General features: G+C 45.0%; 1 protein-coding gene across 3 annotated transcripts in view; it reads right to left on the minus strand.

The window, feature by feature from the left end:
* Positions 1 to 1,616: 1,616 nt before the first annotated feature.
* LOC142968707 (hyccin 2) overlaps positions 1,617 to 18,154 on the minus strand; it is a 30,529-nt gene continuing 13,991 nt past the window's right edge. For 2 of the 3 annotated variants that reach the window (XM_076108691.1, XM_076108699.1), the window contains exons 5-13: positions 17,092 to 17,271; positions 15,909 to 15,989; positions 13,743 to 13,858; positions 12,306 to 12,401; positions 11,462 to 11,578; positions 9,528 to 9,615; positions 9,251 to 9,407; positions 8,436 to 8,624; positions 1,617 to 6,012 (exon numbers count right to left, since the gene is read on the minus strand). In XM_076108691.1, coding sequence (XP_075964806.1) covers positions 5,306 to 6,012; positions 8,436 to 8,624; positions 9,251 to 9,407; positions 9,528 to 9,615; positions 11,462 to 11,578; positions 12,306 to 12,401; positions 13,743 to 13,858; positions 15,909 to 15,989; positions 17,092 to 17,271 — 1,731 coding nt within the window. In that variant the 3' untranslated portion in view covers positions 1,617 to 5,305. The remainder of the gene's footprint in view (positions 6,013 to 8,435; positions 8,625 to 9,250; positions 9,408 to 9,527; positions 9,616 to 11,461; positions 11,579 to 12,305; positions 12,402 to 13,742; positions 13,859 to 15,908; positions 15,990 to 17,091; positions 17,272 to 18,154) is intronic. The other variant, XM_076108708.1, reaches the window with a different exon arrangement.

Below are 18,154 nucleotides of genomic sequence, written 5' to 3' on the forward strand. Positions count from 1 at the left end.
TAGTTTACATTACCCTGTTTATTGCCTTCAGATCCTCCGTTCACTTGGATGAACCATGAAGTCTGCTCTGGTCTTTCATGTGTTACAGCCTGTGTTGCCAGGTGACATCTCCAGAGCATTCAACTATTTAGGGATCTTGTTACTCAAAGGAGTTCTGATTGGCTCTTGGTAGCCGTTGTATTACTTGTGTTTATGGTTGTCATTCATTAAATATATCACAGTTTGTGAGTTTAATAGAAACGGTGCTCGAGTCTGGTCCACAGTACTGTTCAGTCAGTACAATGAGTGATGAGTGTTTATCTGTTTTGTTATTAGGCTAAATTAAGTTAGCAGTTATGACAACTACCTGATTTTAGTAATGACCAGTAAGAGTTGTTGGAAACATTTAAGAACCTATTGTGAAGATGAGATTAAAAGTTGATTCCCGAACTTGGAAACAGTAGTTAACAAAGCAACCTCGCAACACTGTTTAATAGATGCAATCTTGGTTGAGTTTAGTGCTAATTAGCTAATGTCAGCATGCTAACACGCTAAGCTAACAAGGAGAACATGGTTAAAGCATGTTAGCAGTTAGCACATTGGTGCACTATGTTAGTTTAGCAGTAAATACATAATAATTAAGCTAATTTGCTTTTATTCATGTGGAAAAGCACAACAATGAGAAGGAAATTAAAATCTCTGTAATCATGGAAATTATTAAATCAAGTGACTTTTTTTGAATACTAAACACAAAGTAAACCTCAGTTGAAGTACATTTTGGATGAAGGGATCAATCACTGAATTATTTTTGTTATTAGGAAGTGTTTGAACTGATTTATGTGCATATCGACTGTTGTTCTGAATTACCACCACTAGGTGTCAGCACATCCCGACTGATCACAGATCCAATCACACGCTAGGGACCAGCTGATTGTATATTATTACTGCAACACATGTTAGTTAGTGTGGCAAACAGCAACACATTGAAATAAGACAATTAATAAATATATTTAAGGCAAAATTCAACAAAATAAATGTTTGACCAAAATATAAGCTCAATTTACATAAGCTTAAGTAAAAAATATTTTACATCAAATATGAATTCCATGCTTCTTGTTGTCACTTATTCTATTATCAGATATATCAATAATATAACGCGGGTTGTAATTAACTATTATTTTCATTAATAATGAATATGTGGGTTATTCTACTGATTAATTGTTTGGTCCTGTGAAATGTCAGTTTAATATTTCAGTAGACAAAGAAGCAAATCATATTTGAGAAGCTGGAACAAGACGATATGTTGAATTCTTGGTTCACTTTTTTATTCGAGCTAACTGGCTGTGAATGGGATGGCTATTGGTTATAAATTATAAGATAAAAATAGAAAAAAAAAATGAACATTATTATATTTCAACTTGCATCGTCAGCTGCTATAGGAACTATTTTTTCAGGATATATCAAATTGTGCAATAAAATTCAAAGGCTAAATATTAGTCTCAACCCTTTAAAATTCACCTAGTAAAACATTTACTCTGTGACGTATCCAAAATGTATCAGTAGTAGTAAAACTAAAGTGTGCTGTGGATATTATTATATAAAACCACTTTTATATAAGAAGCAGACAGACACTCGTATCCCTTACGGCACAATATTTATTCAACAATATACAGATTAATTTCTCTCTACATCTCAGACTGATCTGCAGTTTTTATATTTATCTTGCTTTCACCTTTGTACATTTTCTATTTACAAGATTTAAAATAAGTCTTTCTCTCCATTTATACAACATCAATAGTACAGTGTCATCACATCGTCCGGCGGCTTCACCTCGAAAGCGACTCGATTAGATTCATCGTTGATAATCTGTTTATGTTTCATACACCAACTAATGTCTTTTAGCCACAGAGCAGCGGACTGACAGGAGGGCTCGACATGCACCAACAGTCCCGGTGTGCGTCTCTTTGTGAGGGCAGTCGAATGACAGAGGGATGGTCCACATGAGCGGTCCTGGAGCTCTGCAGCACCTCAACAGGGTGTCGAAACAGAGCCGCTGTTGAGGACTTGCACTTTAAAAAAACAAAATCAGCTTAAATGCATCTGCCCCGTCCCACCCGACACGGATCAATAAGAGCTGGTAACACCAAAGAAAATTTAAAAAATAAAAAGGGGGAAAAACATGTTGCATAGAATCAATTCTGACTTTAAGAACAGAAAATTTGGTGCTGCCATTTTAAAAAATGTGGCTTTTTGATAAACTCCTGAGACCTTCCGGACCCCCGTAACATTTGTTGTTTTTGGTTTTGAAAAGAAAAAAATAATAAATAGCTGTGTGTACCCTTAGGCTTTAACAAAAATATCATTGTGTTGGATGTGACATCACATAGAAGTACTACTTTAAAGAGACTAAAAACCCTGCATTGATTGTATACACATTTGCACACACACACACACACACACACACATATATATATATATATATGTATATATATATAATTTCAATAACTATCTTGAGGAGAGAGGTGGGTGGATTAAAGTGCATAAAACAAAGCCCACAGTTATCACATGCAGGACAGGAAATGTCCACCAGCGACAGGCTGAACCTTTTACTCCCTAATTGAGACTTTTTTTGAAATGCGAGTGGACCTTATGTGGAGTTCTGGGCCTGTTGGTCTACTAAAATGAATAGCAGATACATATTTCCAGCCACAGTCAAGTTTTTCATCAACATTTACTGGCTGGTGTTCATTTCCCGCCCTGATCACATGAAATAACACCAGACACTGAGGAGTAATCGTCTATCCGTTACTCTAAGTCCACATACAGTACCAACATGACTGCTGGTAACCTCGGTCAGGGGCACTCGCATCAATGACATGAACACGTCACCAAAAACAGCAAAAGAGTTGACACTCAACTCACGGCAAAAATACAGCAAATGGGAAAACACGGCTCGTTGTGAGCGACACAGCAGACGGACCAGGCGAGTGTGAACTGGAGCTGCACTCCTCTCTTCTCCCTCCACAGTGCAGTCCAGCAGGGGGAGGAGGAGCATGCGAGTCCAAAGAGCCGAGGCCTTTTAGGTCTGAAATGTTTAAGGCTAAAGCGCACACAGGACTCACTCAGGACCAGGAGCAGCAGCCGTGAAGGGTTCCGGCACAGCAGGAGCGTGATTGTGTGGGATTTTATATATACATCAATCATTCATTCTCATTGTTAAAACAAGCACGTGAGCAAGACACGGGAAATGCAATACGACGACGGACATCTACAGTACACGGACGCATTATATACTGCTTCTACGTGTGAACAGCAAACTGTGAGTGCGTGTGTCACACACACACACTCACTCACACACACCTGTGATTAACGAATTCATGGCAAAAAAGGTGAAGCTGCATCTAAGGGCACGTTGAGCCGTACGTCCAAACATCCCTTGTTTTGTCCCCTAACTCTGAAATAAGAGCAGTAAACAGAAAGAAAATAGGCATTTCAACTTAAGACACCCAAGCAAAAACACAATGTCCTTAGAGGATGTGTATTGGCACATCTGGCAAAAGACGAGGATGAGACTCGGGTTTGGCTCGCTGGCTGTTTCACACATCTGTAACAGCTGTGCTTTGCAGGGCACTAAAACATGCAGACAAGCACGGCGTGTTCACTTCACTGGGCCTGGGCAGGGAGCACTACAGAAGGCTAAGCTAGCACTGTTAGCAGATGCAGGCATTTAACAGCAGAGATTCAAACTCCATGCATATGAGCATTAAAGAAAAAAAAAAAAAAATTGCACTTCAAAAATTCATTACATAAAAAAAAGAAAATATAAGCCGGACATTTCTAGGGAATTCAAATGATCAGGTTTATCCCGATGTGGGTGTTTGAAAATTGACAGTCGTGTTCTTGTTTGCTGCGATTGAACTGAAATGCGAGGCAGAGATAATTCAGCCACGACTCTTCACATGAACGGGTTTGACAGCGTCATCACAGTTCTAGTGTGAAACCGGTTTGGTCCCCACTATTTAACCCCCCACCCCCCACCCCCCACCCAAAGCACTCCAGTTTCAAACCTAACGGGAGTCTTTAAATCCTGCGTCTGATTGGGAGACAAGTGTCCGAGTGGCAGGGTGAACACACGATGAGGTAGAACAAAATGTTTCATGAGGGTCCAATCAGAGCACAGGACGTGAGACGATGCGCAGTGACTCGTGCACGCCTGCGGAGGGCAGTACGTCACCCAGAGCCAAACACACCCACAAGTGCTTTCAGATGGAAGGGCCCATTGAATGGTTTGAACCACAATAACAATCCAATATAAAATACAGTCATTGCCTTTTAGCTTCAGACCCAAACCTGCAGCGTCTACAACGTTTTAATCCAGTTCTTCCCCAAAGATTCACCTTCAGATAGTAAATCAAGTCACAAGACGAACGCGTTCCTCTTGTAGCTAAATAGTGGTGACTTCTTCAGGTTTGTCCAGCTGAAAGCTCGGGGTCAGACAAACCTTAACCATCAACAGTTTGGTTTTACAAACAATCTTAAAAGTCAGATTTTACAGATCAAATCAGGGTCATGGGCTGAAAACTAGAGAATCACTTTGGTCCGACTGATTTCTGCCAAACAAGTGAAGGAAAACAAATGTTACTTTCTTTGGATTGTGATATAAAAAAAAAAACATTGAAAGGAGTTTTATTCATCAAAACCATTTATGCCGAATAAAAAAAAAAAAACAATTAACAAGGAAGGTAATCAGCGAGATCGATTGCACGTGAGCCCGGGAATGAAAGGGGAAGGAATGAAGAGAAAGAGCAATAATCAATAATTAAGTGTTATTGCTGATTCATTTCTGACTGATTCAGTCAGGAACTCAAAAACTCTGAAATGTCATTTATGTCCCCTACAGCTCTCTCTCTCTCTCTACATTTCCTCCTCTTTGAGGTGAGTTTCTATGTGGAATGCTCAGCTTGGTCAGACATGAGGACTGTAGTTTTCAGCAATGGCCATCTTTTACTACTTTTCTCTTGTTGCATTTTCAGTCACGCTAAAACCCACCAGCAACGACTGCAGGTCACAATTTAATAGGTGTTGAAAGGGTGGAGACAACTCTTGAACACACACACACACACACACACACACACACACACACACACACACACACACACACACACACACACACACACACACACACACACACACACACACACACACACACACACACACACACACACACACACACACACACACACACACACACACACACACACACACACACCTCTCTCTCTGTGTGTGAGTGTTATGAACAGGTATTGTGTGTGTCATGCCCTGCACGTTAGACCTGTGATATGATCTGCATGTTGAAACTGGGGGAACGGGACTGCTTGGTGAGCGGAGCTCCAGGAGACAGGATGTCCTGGGCGTTCTCCGGCCTGATGAGGTGCTCCTCCTGCAGGCTGACAGTGGAGTGGTGGTGGGAGCCGCCTGCTGGGAGTCCTCCTTCCTTGTCCTCCCGCGCCGCCTCCGCCTCCGCCTCCTTCTCCTTCTCCTTCTCCTCCTTCTCATCGGCTCCGTTCAGGTTGAAATTCATGCAGTCAAAGGACTTGCTGGAGGAGGTGCTGCCAGTCCGCACCAGCGTGGGCACCACAGGGAAGCTCAGGCGCTTCTTTATGGGGCTCAGGTGGATGGCCTCCAAGTTGATGCTGGCTGGAGGCGACGGCTGCTTCTGGTGGCGCCTCCTCACGGCGGCCTGGTGATCCGCGGACGAATCTGCCTGTTTTTCCGCCTCCCTCTCCCGGTCCTTCTCTCGAGACAGCCGGGCGGCGATGGCTCTCTTGATGCTGCTGCTGCTGTTGTTGTTCAGGCTGCCGCCCCTCGGCCCCAGGCTGCCGCCCCTCGGCCCCAGGCTGCCGCCCCTCGGCCCCATGCTGCCGCCCACCTTGGTGCCGCCGGGCTGGCTGCTGTTGGACGCCCCGGAGGAGAAACCCTCGTCTGGGTCGTTGACGTTGAAGGAGTCTTCCCCGCCGCTCATCCCGTCAGCATCTGAACAGGAACGGACAGAGACAGAAAGAAAGCATGATAGACAAAAAGGAAAAGTGAGCGAGGAAGACAACGACCGAGGTTATGTCGACATATGTAAGTCAAATCTGACCATAAACAGAACTTTTAACCCCAATACTCATTTTTTTAAAGAAAATCTTGACACAGCGTCTGAAAACAACTTCCAAAATGACTATTAACAGTTAAGAATCTAGACAAACTGTCATCTTAATCCAGATAAAAGGCTTCTTGTTTATTATGATGTGAGCAGGCCTGCAACAAACTATTACAATGTTTAGAGAGTTTATAAATAATGCATTTTACATTAGCAGACTGAATGAATAGCCTTCTAGCAAGCCACACACTAATCAACAGACCACGCTGCTTCATTAGCACACTCATTATGCACCAAACAGAACAACTCAATACGGTACACAGTGACCTAAAATGTGACTCGTTGTTTGTTTAGGAAAAGTGAGAGTTCAATAACCTGCCGGGCAAGAGAGCAGAGCTCGTCTAGCAAAAGGTGTCGCATTCAATATATATTTGATTCCATTACTTCCTGATAATGTGATAGAACAAGCACAACATTGACATGAAGACATCTAAACGGATAAACATTTAACAATCCATCATTGTTGGAAGGCTGAAAGGGGAAAAAAAGAGATGATAAATTGAGTTAGAAAAAAAGCATGTTATTGACACACAGTATGCAGGCTGAAGCCTGTTAGACAGGAGAGACAGAGGACCGGCCGTCTGTCTCCGTCATGCATCGTTGGGACAAGCAAAAAGGTGGACGACGGGGAACCGCAGGCAGCGCCGGCAAAGAAATGGAGAAACCGAGAAGAAAAAAGGTCCGGACTGACATGCACATAACATGAGGAGAAGACGCATGCCCTCCTGCAGCACCGGCCCGGCGGTCAGCCAATCTGTGGAGAGCACTGAGGCGAGTCCGTACGCCTCGTCCAGTGAGAGCTGACAGCCCACAAGACTAAACGGGCCGGTCTCCAAGTCAACCTGAAGAGCTCAAAGTTCTTCAAAGCTCTGCAGTTAAAGAACCAGAACTGTGTTTTTGCACGTTTTAGCCTTTTGACTACAATTTGCGTATTTGAGCGACTAACTTACAGTATATGCTTGCTGTTGGTTTCTGGTCGTGGCTACAAAATGTATCGTATACTGTGGAAAAATAGTTGTAGTAAACAGGATTAAATATGCAAAGTCATCAGTACGGTCACTTTCAATATCACTGCAATGCAGCCTCAAACTTAAGGACATGTGATCAGTAATTCTTTCTGTAACAGAATGTCCAGTAGTTAAACACAGACAGTGATCGATCATATTTAAAACAATCACAGCTCCCTCTTAACTGGGTTGCAGATTTCTATGTAATGAAACTACTTTAGGGATTATTTCACCAGCCGCACCGAGTTCCATTCAAGACCATGACGATGGGAGCCGACCGCAAAACCAGGAAATGAGCCGATCTTCAGTCATGACAAAAGGATCTCGATGACGTTTCAAAATATAAAAAACATGGAGCGACCACACATGGATACGGAAACACACACTAAACGAGACAAAATGGGCCGTATGACTAGTAGGCTTTGCAGTTCGAAGTATTGGATTTGTAAACCGTGACCGTACTCTGCTCACTTGGTTAGTGTTCCGGGGTTTTCCTGTTGTAGCTGACATTTTCAGAAGCTTGCTGTAGCGTGCACATGCATGATGAAGGGCTCGTTCCCACTCACTGAGCGGAAGGAAAAGGAGCGGTGCATAACACAACATTTGCATACAATAAAAAAAAAAAAAAAGCTGCTGGACTGAAAAAGCAAAATGGAAGGCCTCTTCCTGCAGAATGGCGGCAGCAGATGGTTGCTGCTGGCCTGAGTGACCCCAAAACATTGTGGTGCTGTCAAAACACCGCGAGGAGCACAGCAGAAACAAGATGGCAGTTAAAACTATAGAGAAAATAAATCTATAAAACGGAGAAAGCCTGGAGTAAAAGGTCAAGTTGCAGGCTGGGCACGTGACATGCTCAGTGAGTGACAAGGGCAGCAGTCTAAAATACGTTGGAGGCATGAGGAGGAAGGAGAGAGAGGATACATGACATGATGACAGGCCCATGCACACTAACCGCACTTCCTTCAAACCCAGAATAGGCGACTCTTCCTTTCTTGGATGAGACGAAAACTAGTAGTGGTCTGGAGGTTAAAAAGGAGTTGTTGGCTGAGGGTCTTAAGGACTGGATGAGTTAGTATACTCTGGGGAAGTGAAGAGGCGGCCAAAATGGGAACGGCAGAGTTAACGCCCTCGAGTGTAGGAGGAGAGGGAGGGGGAGGGAGGGGGAGGGAGGAGGGTTGGGAGGATACAGATGGAAGGGGCACCTCCTCCTGAGACCCTCTCTGCTCTGAGCCCCTGTCCCCTACCCTCAAATGTGATGGGGGGAATGATGCTGATGCTGCTGCTGCGGTGGCTGTGAGGCCGCCCTTCTCTCTCCTCTTTGGCTGTGGGGTCCCAGGGAGGGTAGTGGTGGCGGCGGTGGTGGTGGTGCTGGGCGAGGCTAGGAGGATTGACGATGAGGGTCAACTCTCCTGCGGTTGAGTAGTCAAAACAATCTGGGAGTCAACAACACAGATGGTTTCTTTAGTGGCAGCGAGCCTCAACAGATGTGGGCCTCATCATGGGGCACAGCAGGCCTAACAGCTGTTTGTAAATTCACTTGTAGATATAGAAGAAAAAGGAACACAAAGATATTTTAAAAATGAACTGCCGCCATTTATCGCTAGTCGGTAGAATCTACCGGCACCATTTTGTCGTGGGTTTCTCATAAACTACGAACCGTAACGGTTTACTGGTGATACAAAGATCAGCACACACACTTGAGAGACAAGACGAGTACATAAAGAGCCATAAGGAGCAGTGAGTGGCAGAAGCACCGCAACACAGAGACTACAACAACATACAATAACCGACATGAAACAGCATTTGGACGATGCTAATGGTGGTTTACGCAGAAACAGGGTTCCTTCTCACTGCTAAGGACAAATGGCAGAAAAGTAGTTCTCTCATCAAATAGTTCCCTCTTGTGGCATTTCACTGATCGGAAAAAAAGTTTGTAAGTTCACAGCTTAAATCATAACTGAATAACATAACATAAAAAAAGTATTGTGATGGATCTACTGTGATCTCTCCTGCACTGAGGCCTGGTTCATGATGGCGGGTCTTGCCGCTGCAGCCTTACCCTCTCTCTTCCAGCGGTGGCGTCGTATGGAGGCAGTAGTGATGGCTGAGATGGAGATGCGGCTGATGGTGGGCGTCACCTCCACCTGGAGCACTTTGCGCCCCCGCGGCTCATCTGGAGCGCTGTCCGGCAGCGAGTTCTTCATGGCGTTCGCCAGCTGGAGAGGACACATGCACGGATGCGGGCTCGATAAGCAGTTAAACGTGATAAAAAGCAGGATGGCGTTAAGACATTTGAAGTCGGAACCCGGAGCCCGATTTAGCCATCGGCATCTTACCAAGAGAGGCTGGGAGTAGAGCTCCAGCTGGGCTCGGTACAGAAGGTCCTCGAGAGCTTCCTGTCCCATCTGCCACTCTCCATTGTAGCTACACATCACAAGACACAAACGCGTGCACACCTACGTTAAACAATGGCATGTTGTGAGCTTATTTAAGGAAACAGGAGCGTCTGACAAGATGCCTTGATGTCTGAGTCACATCCCTGTGAACTATTATTAGTTATTTAGTCATGTCTGCAGCTTCAGTGAGGGAGGGAAGGAGAAGAGGTCCAGTCAAGAGTGGTTATACCTCACTGTCACATTATATCTGTTTAAGCTGAACTAAACCTTTTTTCTTACAAAACAGCTAATTTGTGTTAAGTCCATGAGTTCTAATGATATGCAAATAGTGTGAATAGGATGAACGTAAGTGCGTTTATAGGTAAATCTTTGTGTTCATACGCTGGCACTCTGCTAGAGGGATGTCTTTAGCTTTGCATAAGGTGTCACAACCTCGTCATCAGTCAACAGTGATTAAAGGAACAGCAAGCAGAAATAAATACAATACAAATTTAAAAATGTAAAAAAGAAAAAATCTGCACGACTGAACTTTCTTTGATGTGGACAAATGCACGAGTTTCCCTTTAGACTCGAGATGAAAAAGATGGAATGAATGGGCAGGTAAAAATAAATAAAAAGACTCTCTGATGTTGTGAGGGCTGGAAAATGGGTCCAGAATACATTTCAAACCTGATCGGCTTTCCCTCTCCCTCCCTCTCCCTCCCTCTCTCTCTCTCTCTCCATGTGGTATTACTGCGCTGTAGCATTAGCAGACATATTAACCTAAATCCCGGAGTATCCTTGACGAGTGCCCCGGTCCCTCTGCATGTGTGGAGCTGTGGATTCGTGGTTTATCTGCCCTCCATGTGCGCCTGCTCGGGCTAAGGGTGACCGTGAGAGCTCAGGCTGGCACTGAGGTGACCCACGGTCCGGATTACTAAAAAGGTTATTAGTCTTACAGCGGCACTGACCGCTCCGATCTCCAGATTGCTGCCGTGTACCCTCATAGGGGGGGGGGGGGGGGGGGGGGAGGCAGAATGCATACTCGTTCTCCGCCTCCCTCTCCTTGCTACAACATCCTCAACAGTCACTGCCATATCAGGGGGATCCATCTACGAGGACGAGCTATCATCGAGGAGACGTAATCAGCTTTGCAACGACAGTCCTCGCAGTGGATGAAACACAACGCACTGCTGATGTAATCAGTCTGTACAGTGAGGAGCTTCTGTCCTCGGTAGAGTGCTAGCATTCGTTGTTGGGAGACTTTCTGCAGTAGATGGCAGCAAACTAGAAGAGAGACTCAAAAAAAAAAAAAAAAAAAAAAAAAAGACTAATTGACTAAATTGACCAAAACGGCTGATGCGTCTAAGAGGGGGCCGCCCTAGAACTCATCACGTACATGAAGATATCTGTGAAGGTATAGCAGCAAACACAAGATGATCTTCCTCCTAAGGATGTGCTATTCAATGATCTTCCAATCGAGAGTGGTGATGTGTAAGGACATGGAGGAAAGGCACTTAAAGCGGTTATAATTGATTGTCTTTTTGATAACAATGTATCAAATGACAATGTGAAAAGAATGTGACAATTTGAAAGGGGTCGCTTGAAGTGATGAACCTGCAGAGAATTATCACTAGAATCTGCAGCTCGGCTGAACAGAGATTGATAGCATCTTCAGCCCATTGTTAAGCTGTCCAGCTGCAACTTTACATTATATTTAAACCTGATAAAATACAACCGACTCCGATTTTGGCTTCAGCGGGCAGCTGGTGAACATAGTGGAACATTTAGCAGCTAAAAGAGACAGCTATCTCCCTCACGAGTTAATAAGCAGATATAACAGAGCGGGAATATTGGACTTTTATCCATCAGGTGGTCCCAAACACAATACTCACATGGCGTGATAAACGGCAGTCAGCATCTGCACCATGAACTCGGGGTCCAGCAGCACGCGGTTGCACGGTTCCCTCCAGAGCTTCTGCTGCTGTCGGGGGAAGCCACATACACACAGCCTGAGGAGGAAACACACACACACAGTCACGTAAGTAAGGTGAGCAAAGTCATACAGCAAAGAGAGGTAGCACCAATCACATGATGAGGAATAAACACCAGTCACTTCCAGAGTAAGCTACACAGCAAACACATAAAACAGTGAGCAAGAGGAGCTAAATGTACACTTGTAGAGGTGAGGCAAGGTTCGATGACGGGGTGTTCGGAGTCTACACAGCGAGGCTGAACCCAAAACACTGAGCATTGTGCGCCGAGAGCTTCACAGTCACAGTGTGCCGTCTGTCTAGACAGAGCTCGCCTCAGGCGTCGTCCGACTGCTCGGGCACAGTAGGGAAGTCTTCATATCCTGAACAGTCTGCGGCGGAACAATCACCGGGCGGCGGCTCTGCTACAGAGCCTCATGCTGTGAATTCCACATTGATCCTTTCTCTTAGCTCCAGGGCATCTCGGTGTTTCTCCAGACGGACAGACTCAGACAAGGCATCCAGCAGTGATGCTTTTTCATCTGGCCTTTCAACTGAGCCCTAATGGAATCTAAATACATCAAATCATCCTGCACAGTCCGTATCGAGGTCAGTGCGTGGCTACAGGGTAGGGGAGGTGATTTGACACTCGATTCAGTGGAGCAAATAATGGAGGAGGAAGAGGAGATGGTGGTCACTAATTGGGTACAGAAAGGACAAAAACTGTTGGTGATATAAGTCAAGTTTTCACATGTGTTTTGCTCACCGTGAGCTCATTCTGCAGACCGACTGATAGGACGACAGGGGCATGTACACCACAGCAGAGTTGTAGCACAGCATGAGGAAACACAGCACTTCAAACCTGCAACCGGAAAAAAAAGTACGAGTCAAGCACAGTAATACAGACGCTTATAAAGGTCTAATTAAGTCAATTAAAGGGAAAGCACCGATATCATGCGAAACTTCAGCTAAACCCCAATTTTTGTCGAACATTCTATCCAACACTTTCCGTGACACCTTTGCTGTAAACCATTATGTAGAGCTGCTGAAGCATTTTATGAACTATGAGCTGTAAAATAGGCTGTTAAGCAAACGCCTTGCCTAAGCAGTTTTGTTCAGTGTGAACCGCTGTACTGAATGTAGATGACACACACGGAGCTCACTACGCTGCAGCAATCAGCCCGGGACTCTCAGCACACACGTGTCAGTGGTGTGGAGTCAGGCCAAATGCAGAGTGAGTGATATTATAGCTGATTAGTACAATATTTAGCCATTTGATTCAACTGTTTATTATAAGTGTGACCTTTTTAAACCCATAATAGGCCATTTCTATTTAAATTTGATGAGCTGTCATGAATCTACATGGAGTAGAAAAACTGCAAGAACAGATTTAGTTTTAGAGTGTGTGTGTGTGTGTGTGTGTGTGTGTGTGTGTGTGTTGATAGTGGACGGCCAGGAGGAGGAGGACCTCGAGTGTAAGGGCCGTAATCGAGCGTGCGCTGGGGGAGGTAAACGTCCTGGTTATATATCATCAGTCGGAGTGAGCCGGCACCTCTCGGGAGCTCCGGGCTTTCTTCTCATAAACACTATCTCGGGCCCCGGCACACAAATGGGTTTCCAGATAATCTATGGAGGCCTGGCCCTGCTGAAATCCATTCGCCATATTTATGACGCTGTATGTTCATCACGGCCAAGGGCCACGCGACTCCGGAGAGACGCGCAGGAGGACCACAGAAGTGTCAAGAGCTGTGTCTCTGCGCAGGTGTCACTTCAAACGGCGGGTTTCAGGCAGGGCTCCAGCATGCTTCATTGCTATGCTAAGATTATCACTCATCCACAGAAGCAGAGAATATGTGAGAGCCAACAAAGCTTTCAGGGGCTGAATGAGCGTCGAGGGTTATGCTCTGATCATCTTAAAAGGTCTTATTCATCTTACGGGGAAGGAACACGTAAGGATGAGATGCGAGGTGAAAGCAACAAGTAAAATAAGTACGAGAATGATGATGTTCGCTGAGGCTGAAAGGCCTTCAGCGCTGCCATTTCTCTGTATCCAAAAAGCAAGAAAAGGTTTCACCCTAAGTCATTCAGTACGACGGACTGAGCCCGACGTCTCTTAGCTGCTGCAATTTCATCTCTTTTTGTGACGTTCCTGCGTCTCAGATTAGTGCTTCTCTGTGAGCAGCTGGTGGAGTCGGAGTGGTACCTGTTCTGAGCCGTGAAGGTCTCTCTCTGTGGGTGGAGGCCGCTGTACACCACTCGGATCAGGTCATGTTGACAGAGGGCCCCCTCTGTCAATGCCATGGGCCCCAGGCTAGAAGGCTACATACACACACACACACACACACACACACACGCACACACACACGCACGCGCGCACACACACACACACAGGAAACCAAGGTTAATTTAATACTTAGCAGCTAGCTAACACCGAGTGGCTTCCTGCATGCTCGTAAACTGTCAGACTGTGAGAAATGGTAATAATAATAATAATAATAATAATAATAATAATAATAATGGAAACTTTATTACAGTGGCATGATATTACTACTGGACCTCTGCCAAACTCGGACTGGATTAGCTGGCAGCACCTGACTTCTTCTAAATGTGGGATTTGTTTCCAATTTTAGTTGATAGATTGCTGACTGTACAACTCCACTGAAAGTTATGTCTTGCATTTTCCCCGTGTGTTCCACAAAGTCCTTCACGCAACATTAAGCTCAGAATTTCTGCACTAGCTCCTTCCAACTACTAGTCTCCTCTCTCTGTGAAGGCTTCTGCACACCTTTACTGACAGGTCAGGGTTTCCTACAGGGTTTTATAGTCCAGGTGAGCCACCTCACCAGACATAACATGATGAAGAGAATACATTTAAATGAAATCAAACATTAACCTTTTCACACATCAACATGAGGTGCCTTTACTGAGCCAGGCAGCACTGAGCTGATCATGAGATGAGAATCGTGGCTTACTATTTCTTGGGGTTTTAATTTAATAAAACCTGCAATCTTCTGCTTCTCCATGCCTTTTTTATTGCGATTTTTATTATATAATTAAAGGCAACAGGTATGTAGAGCATGCTATATTTTCTGTAATGCATTGAGTCAATTCAGACAAGCAAACTTTGTTGATATGGCAAATTAATCATAAATCATCTCTTCTTCTGTCGTGGATGAATAGAAAGAGGAAGTAACAACTGGAAAAAAGGAACCAATGACTGATCTACGTCTAGCTGAGGAAACATCACAAGGCCGCTGTATTCTCATGGTGCGCAGAGAAAAAGTAGTCCCCCCCTAAACTGAATTGATATTCTGTCTCGTGTGAGGATGGATGAATTCACAAAGAGAGGCGAGAGAGTATGCTAATGCTGGAGGCCCGGGGATAAGGAGCTGTGATGTGTGGAGCGTACTACTGTCTGTAGGATGCTCGCTGTGATTCACGCCCCCCCCCCCCCCCTTTATGAGTTCTTCATTCTCACAGCGTGGCGGAAAGAGCCTCTGAAGCTTGTAATTACAGCGATAAATCGCCCTCAGCACACGCTGTAGTCTCATCAACACTCACACTAGCTCCCGCTAAGGGCCTTCACACTTTATGAAAATATAGTGTACACAGTAGAAGCCTGTTCTGTCCGATGTCTTAGGTTCAGGCAACAAACCCAGTTTGTCAGGTATTGGAAAAGATCATGGTTATGTTCCCTTCGGGTAGCAGGAAAAACACAGTGCTTCTGTCTGCCCTCAGTAAACAGTCCTAGTTCAGCATGTCCTCATGAATTCCAGCTCAACACAATAGTCAATACTGTGCCCTGTTTTAGCAGTCAGGTCAGAAGTTGGGGAGTTTGCACAAACCCACCGAGACAGAGTGAGTAACGAAAAGTTTAAAGTCACCTCATTTCAAAATATATCGAACGAAGGAGAAAAGTTTGAGTATAAGTGCAAACTGTAAAGGATGTATTCCTAGCCCGCCCAAACTTTTTATGCTGAAAGTTTTCAAAGAAACTGTGGCAGAGAGGAACTTCAAAACAAAATGGCAACACTTGAAAAACAGGCACCCGGCCGTCATAGAGAAGGATAGGCGGACAAGGAAGCTTTTGGTTGTACAAACAAAAAGTGACAGACGTAACTGTGTGGAAAACCGATGTCAGACACACACTGAGATCATAAAACGCACAGATGGACACGCACTGGAGGTGAGGTTAATGAAAATTGACCTCCTGAGGAGATGTCACCTCCCAAAAAAAAACGTCATACAAGTCTCTATAACGCTCCAACAGTCAGGGGGAAGAAGGCAAAGACAGAGAGAAGCAGCCAAAGCGACCACGACGACTAAGTACACAGAGAGGAGAGGCAGGTAGCACGGACGAGAGCCCTACCTCGTGATATATCGATGGCTTGGACAGAGACGGGATTGTGAAGGAGAGGAGCTTGCTGTTGCCATCTTTGTCCACGATCTCCTGCAAAACCAACAAGACAGAAAAGCAGTGTCATACATAAACGAGAGTCCCAAAAACAATGCCGTTTCCAGTAGTGACGACTACAATCACAGAGACGTGGAGTTCAGCATCCTTCGTTTGGCAGAAAGCACTCGTTATTCCTACTTTGCTCTGTGAACTAATTATGTGCGGCTGAGGAGGATTCAAGTGGTGTGTGAGAGTTATGGAGGCGATGGCTTTCACAGCATAACGGGCTTCGTTAACCGATTGAGAGGCACGGCAATGTTCCATGTTTCCTTTGAGTGTGTAACGTTCCACACTTTTATCTGTATAATCTATGGGAGACGTGGATGTTGGGGGAATTATATCCTATATCATGTATAAAGTTATCATTAAATATGGATAAATGTGCTTTTACTGCTATTCTTTTTCCACATGTGCTGATTAAAAGTGGTCAGATTTTGTATTTCCTGGCTTTGTGTAAGTAAAGATGAACAACAACATATCCATCCACCCGTCCAAGCGTCCTTTCGGTACGTGGAACCAAAAAGGCTTTTTATCCTTTTATATTCACCCCGAGTGTACGATCGGTTCAGGCCTTGTCCTGCCCTTCACCGCCCAACAGTATATCTCTGAATATCTGCTGAGAGCAAAGCTGTTTATCAGAGTTCAGTCATCAATGAGAGAGGTCTATGAGCATGTACAGCGTGTGTGTGTGTGTGCGTGTGGTATAGACAGAGGAATAAATTATGCATAGTTATACCTTTAGCGGTGCTGGCTGACATGGAGCTCTTTCTATTGATATCTCTAGCTCTTAGCCTATTTCCCCAAGGGTGTTTCCTGGTGATGCAATCCATCCGGGGTCTCTCCATTATCGGGGCTTTTCCCTGTAGATCGTCTTTAATGTCAACAGATGTACAGCCTCACTAGTGTCCTACCTGTATTTGGTCTAAACCATACCCAGGGATTTGCATATCAACGTTTTGGTGCAGACACAGAGTCCATCTAGCTATCGTAGAAACAAATGTCATCAGATGTGTTTCAAAGAAAAGCACAGCCAAATGTACATATTGTATAAGGTCTTGTCTTTACCCCCCCCTCAAGCGCCACTACAGACACCCACCAGGTTATAGATGCCCAGGAGGAGGGCCTCGATGCACCCGTTGCTCTGGCGATCCCTGCTGGCTGTGACGCGCAGATATACCCACACCAGCTCAGGCAGGAACTGCAGGGTGAAGCGGCGCAGGCGGTCTTCAGAGCTCCGGTACAGCTCGAACAGCTGGTGGCAGACGGGCTCCATCAGCTGGATAGATGGGGGGGAGAGCCAAGTGGAAATACAATATTCATCAAATTAACATGAACATATGCCTGTGGTGATAGAATATAATCTGGAAACCTTTCTGAATAGAGAAACACACTAAGATGGCGTCTTTGCTGCAAAGCTCTCATTTAAAAACATGAATGAACGTTATCCTGACTGTATACGCCGGGACAGACAGAGGGAAAGTTTTTGCAGCTCGTCAATAGAGGGAGATGCGCAGGAGCAGAGGGGAAAAATCAATACAATGGAAGTCTGGTCAGATGTACTCTCAGAGGAGCCAGCAGCTGAGCCAATGTGTTTATACTGTTCAGGGGTCAGAGAAGTGGACTGTGTGTGTGTGTGTGTGTGTGTGTGTGATAGACTGTGGCTGACCCTGAAATAAGCGGCAACTCATTAATAAACTTGGCAAGGCATTTGGCCCTCAATGTCACCAGAGAAAAACACCCGAGCACGCAACAGTCAAGCACACTTTGCAACCTCTCTCTCTTTTTTCTTACACTCTCTATCTCTCTCACACCCCCCACCTCTCCCTCTCTCTCCCACACACACACTCTCTCTCTCTCTCTTTCTCTGATCACTTGTCCAACCATTAATGGGATTGTGCAGCCAGATTGACAACATTAATGGAATTTAGATCACTGGTTCCTTGACACCCAAAATTGACCATAGAAGAGTGAAGGGGGGGGGGGGGGGGGGGGGGTCCCGTCTCAATGAGTGCCTCAGGCCTTTGCTAAAGAATTGTGTCATTAGGTCCTTTAAAGAGACAATACTTGTGTTGCAGCACACTTAACATAAACTGTGTTAGTGACTAAGTCTGTGTTTATAATGCATCTGTGTTTGCATCTTTCATTATACATGTATCTTT

The sequence above is a fragment of the Anarhichas minor genome, unplaced genomic scaffold (assembly GCF_050575085.1).
Source record: "Anarhichas minor isolate MPS153535 unplaced genomic scaffold, ASM5057508v1 ptg000004l, whole genome shotgun sequence".
Taxonomy (NCBI): domain Eukaryota; kingdom Metazoa; phylum Chordata; class Actinopteri; order Perciformes; family Anarhichadidae; genus Anarhichas; species Anarhichas minor.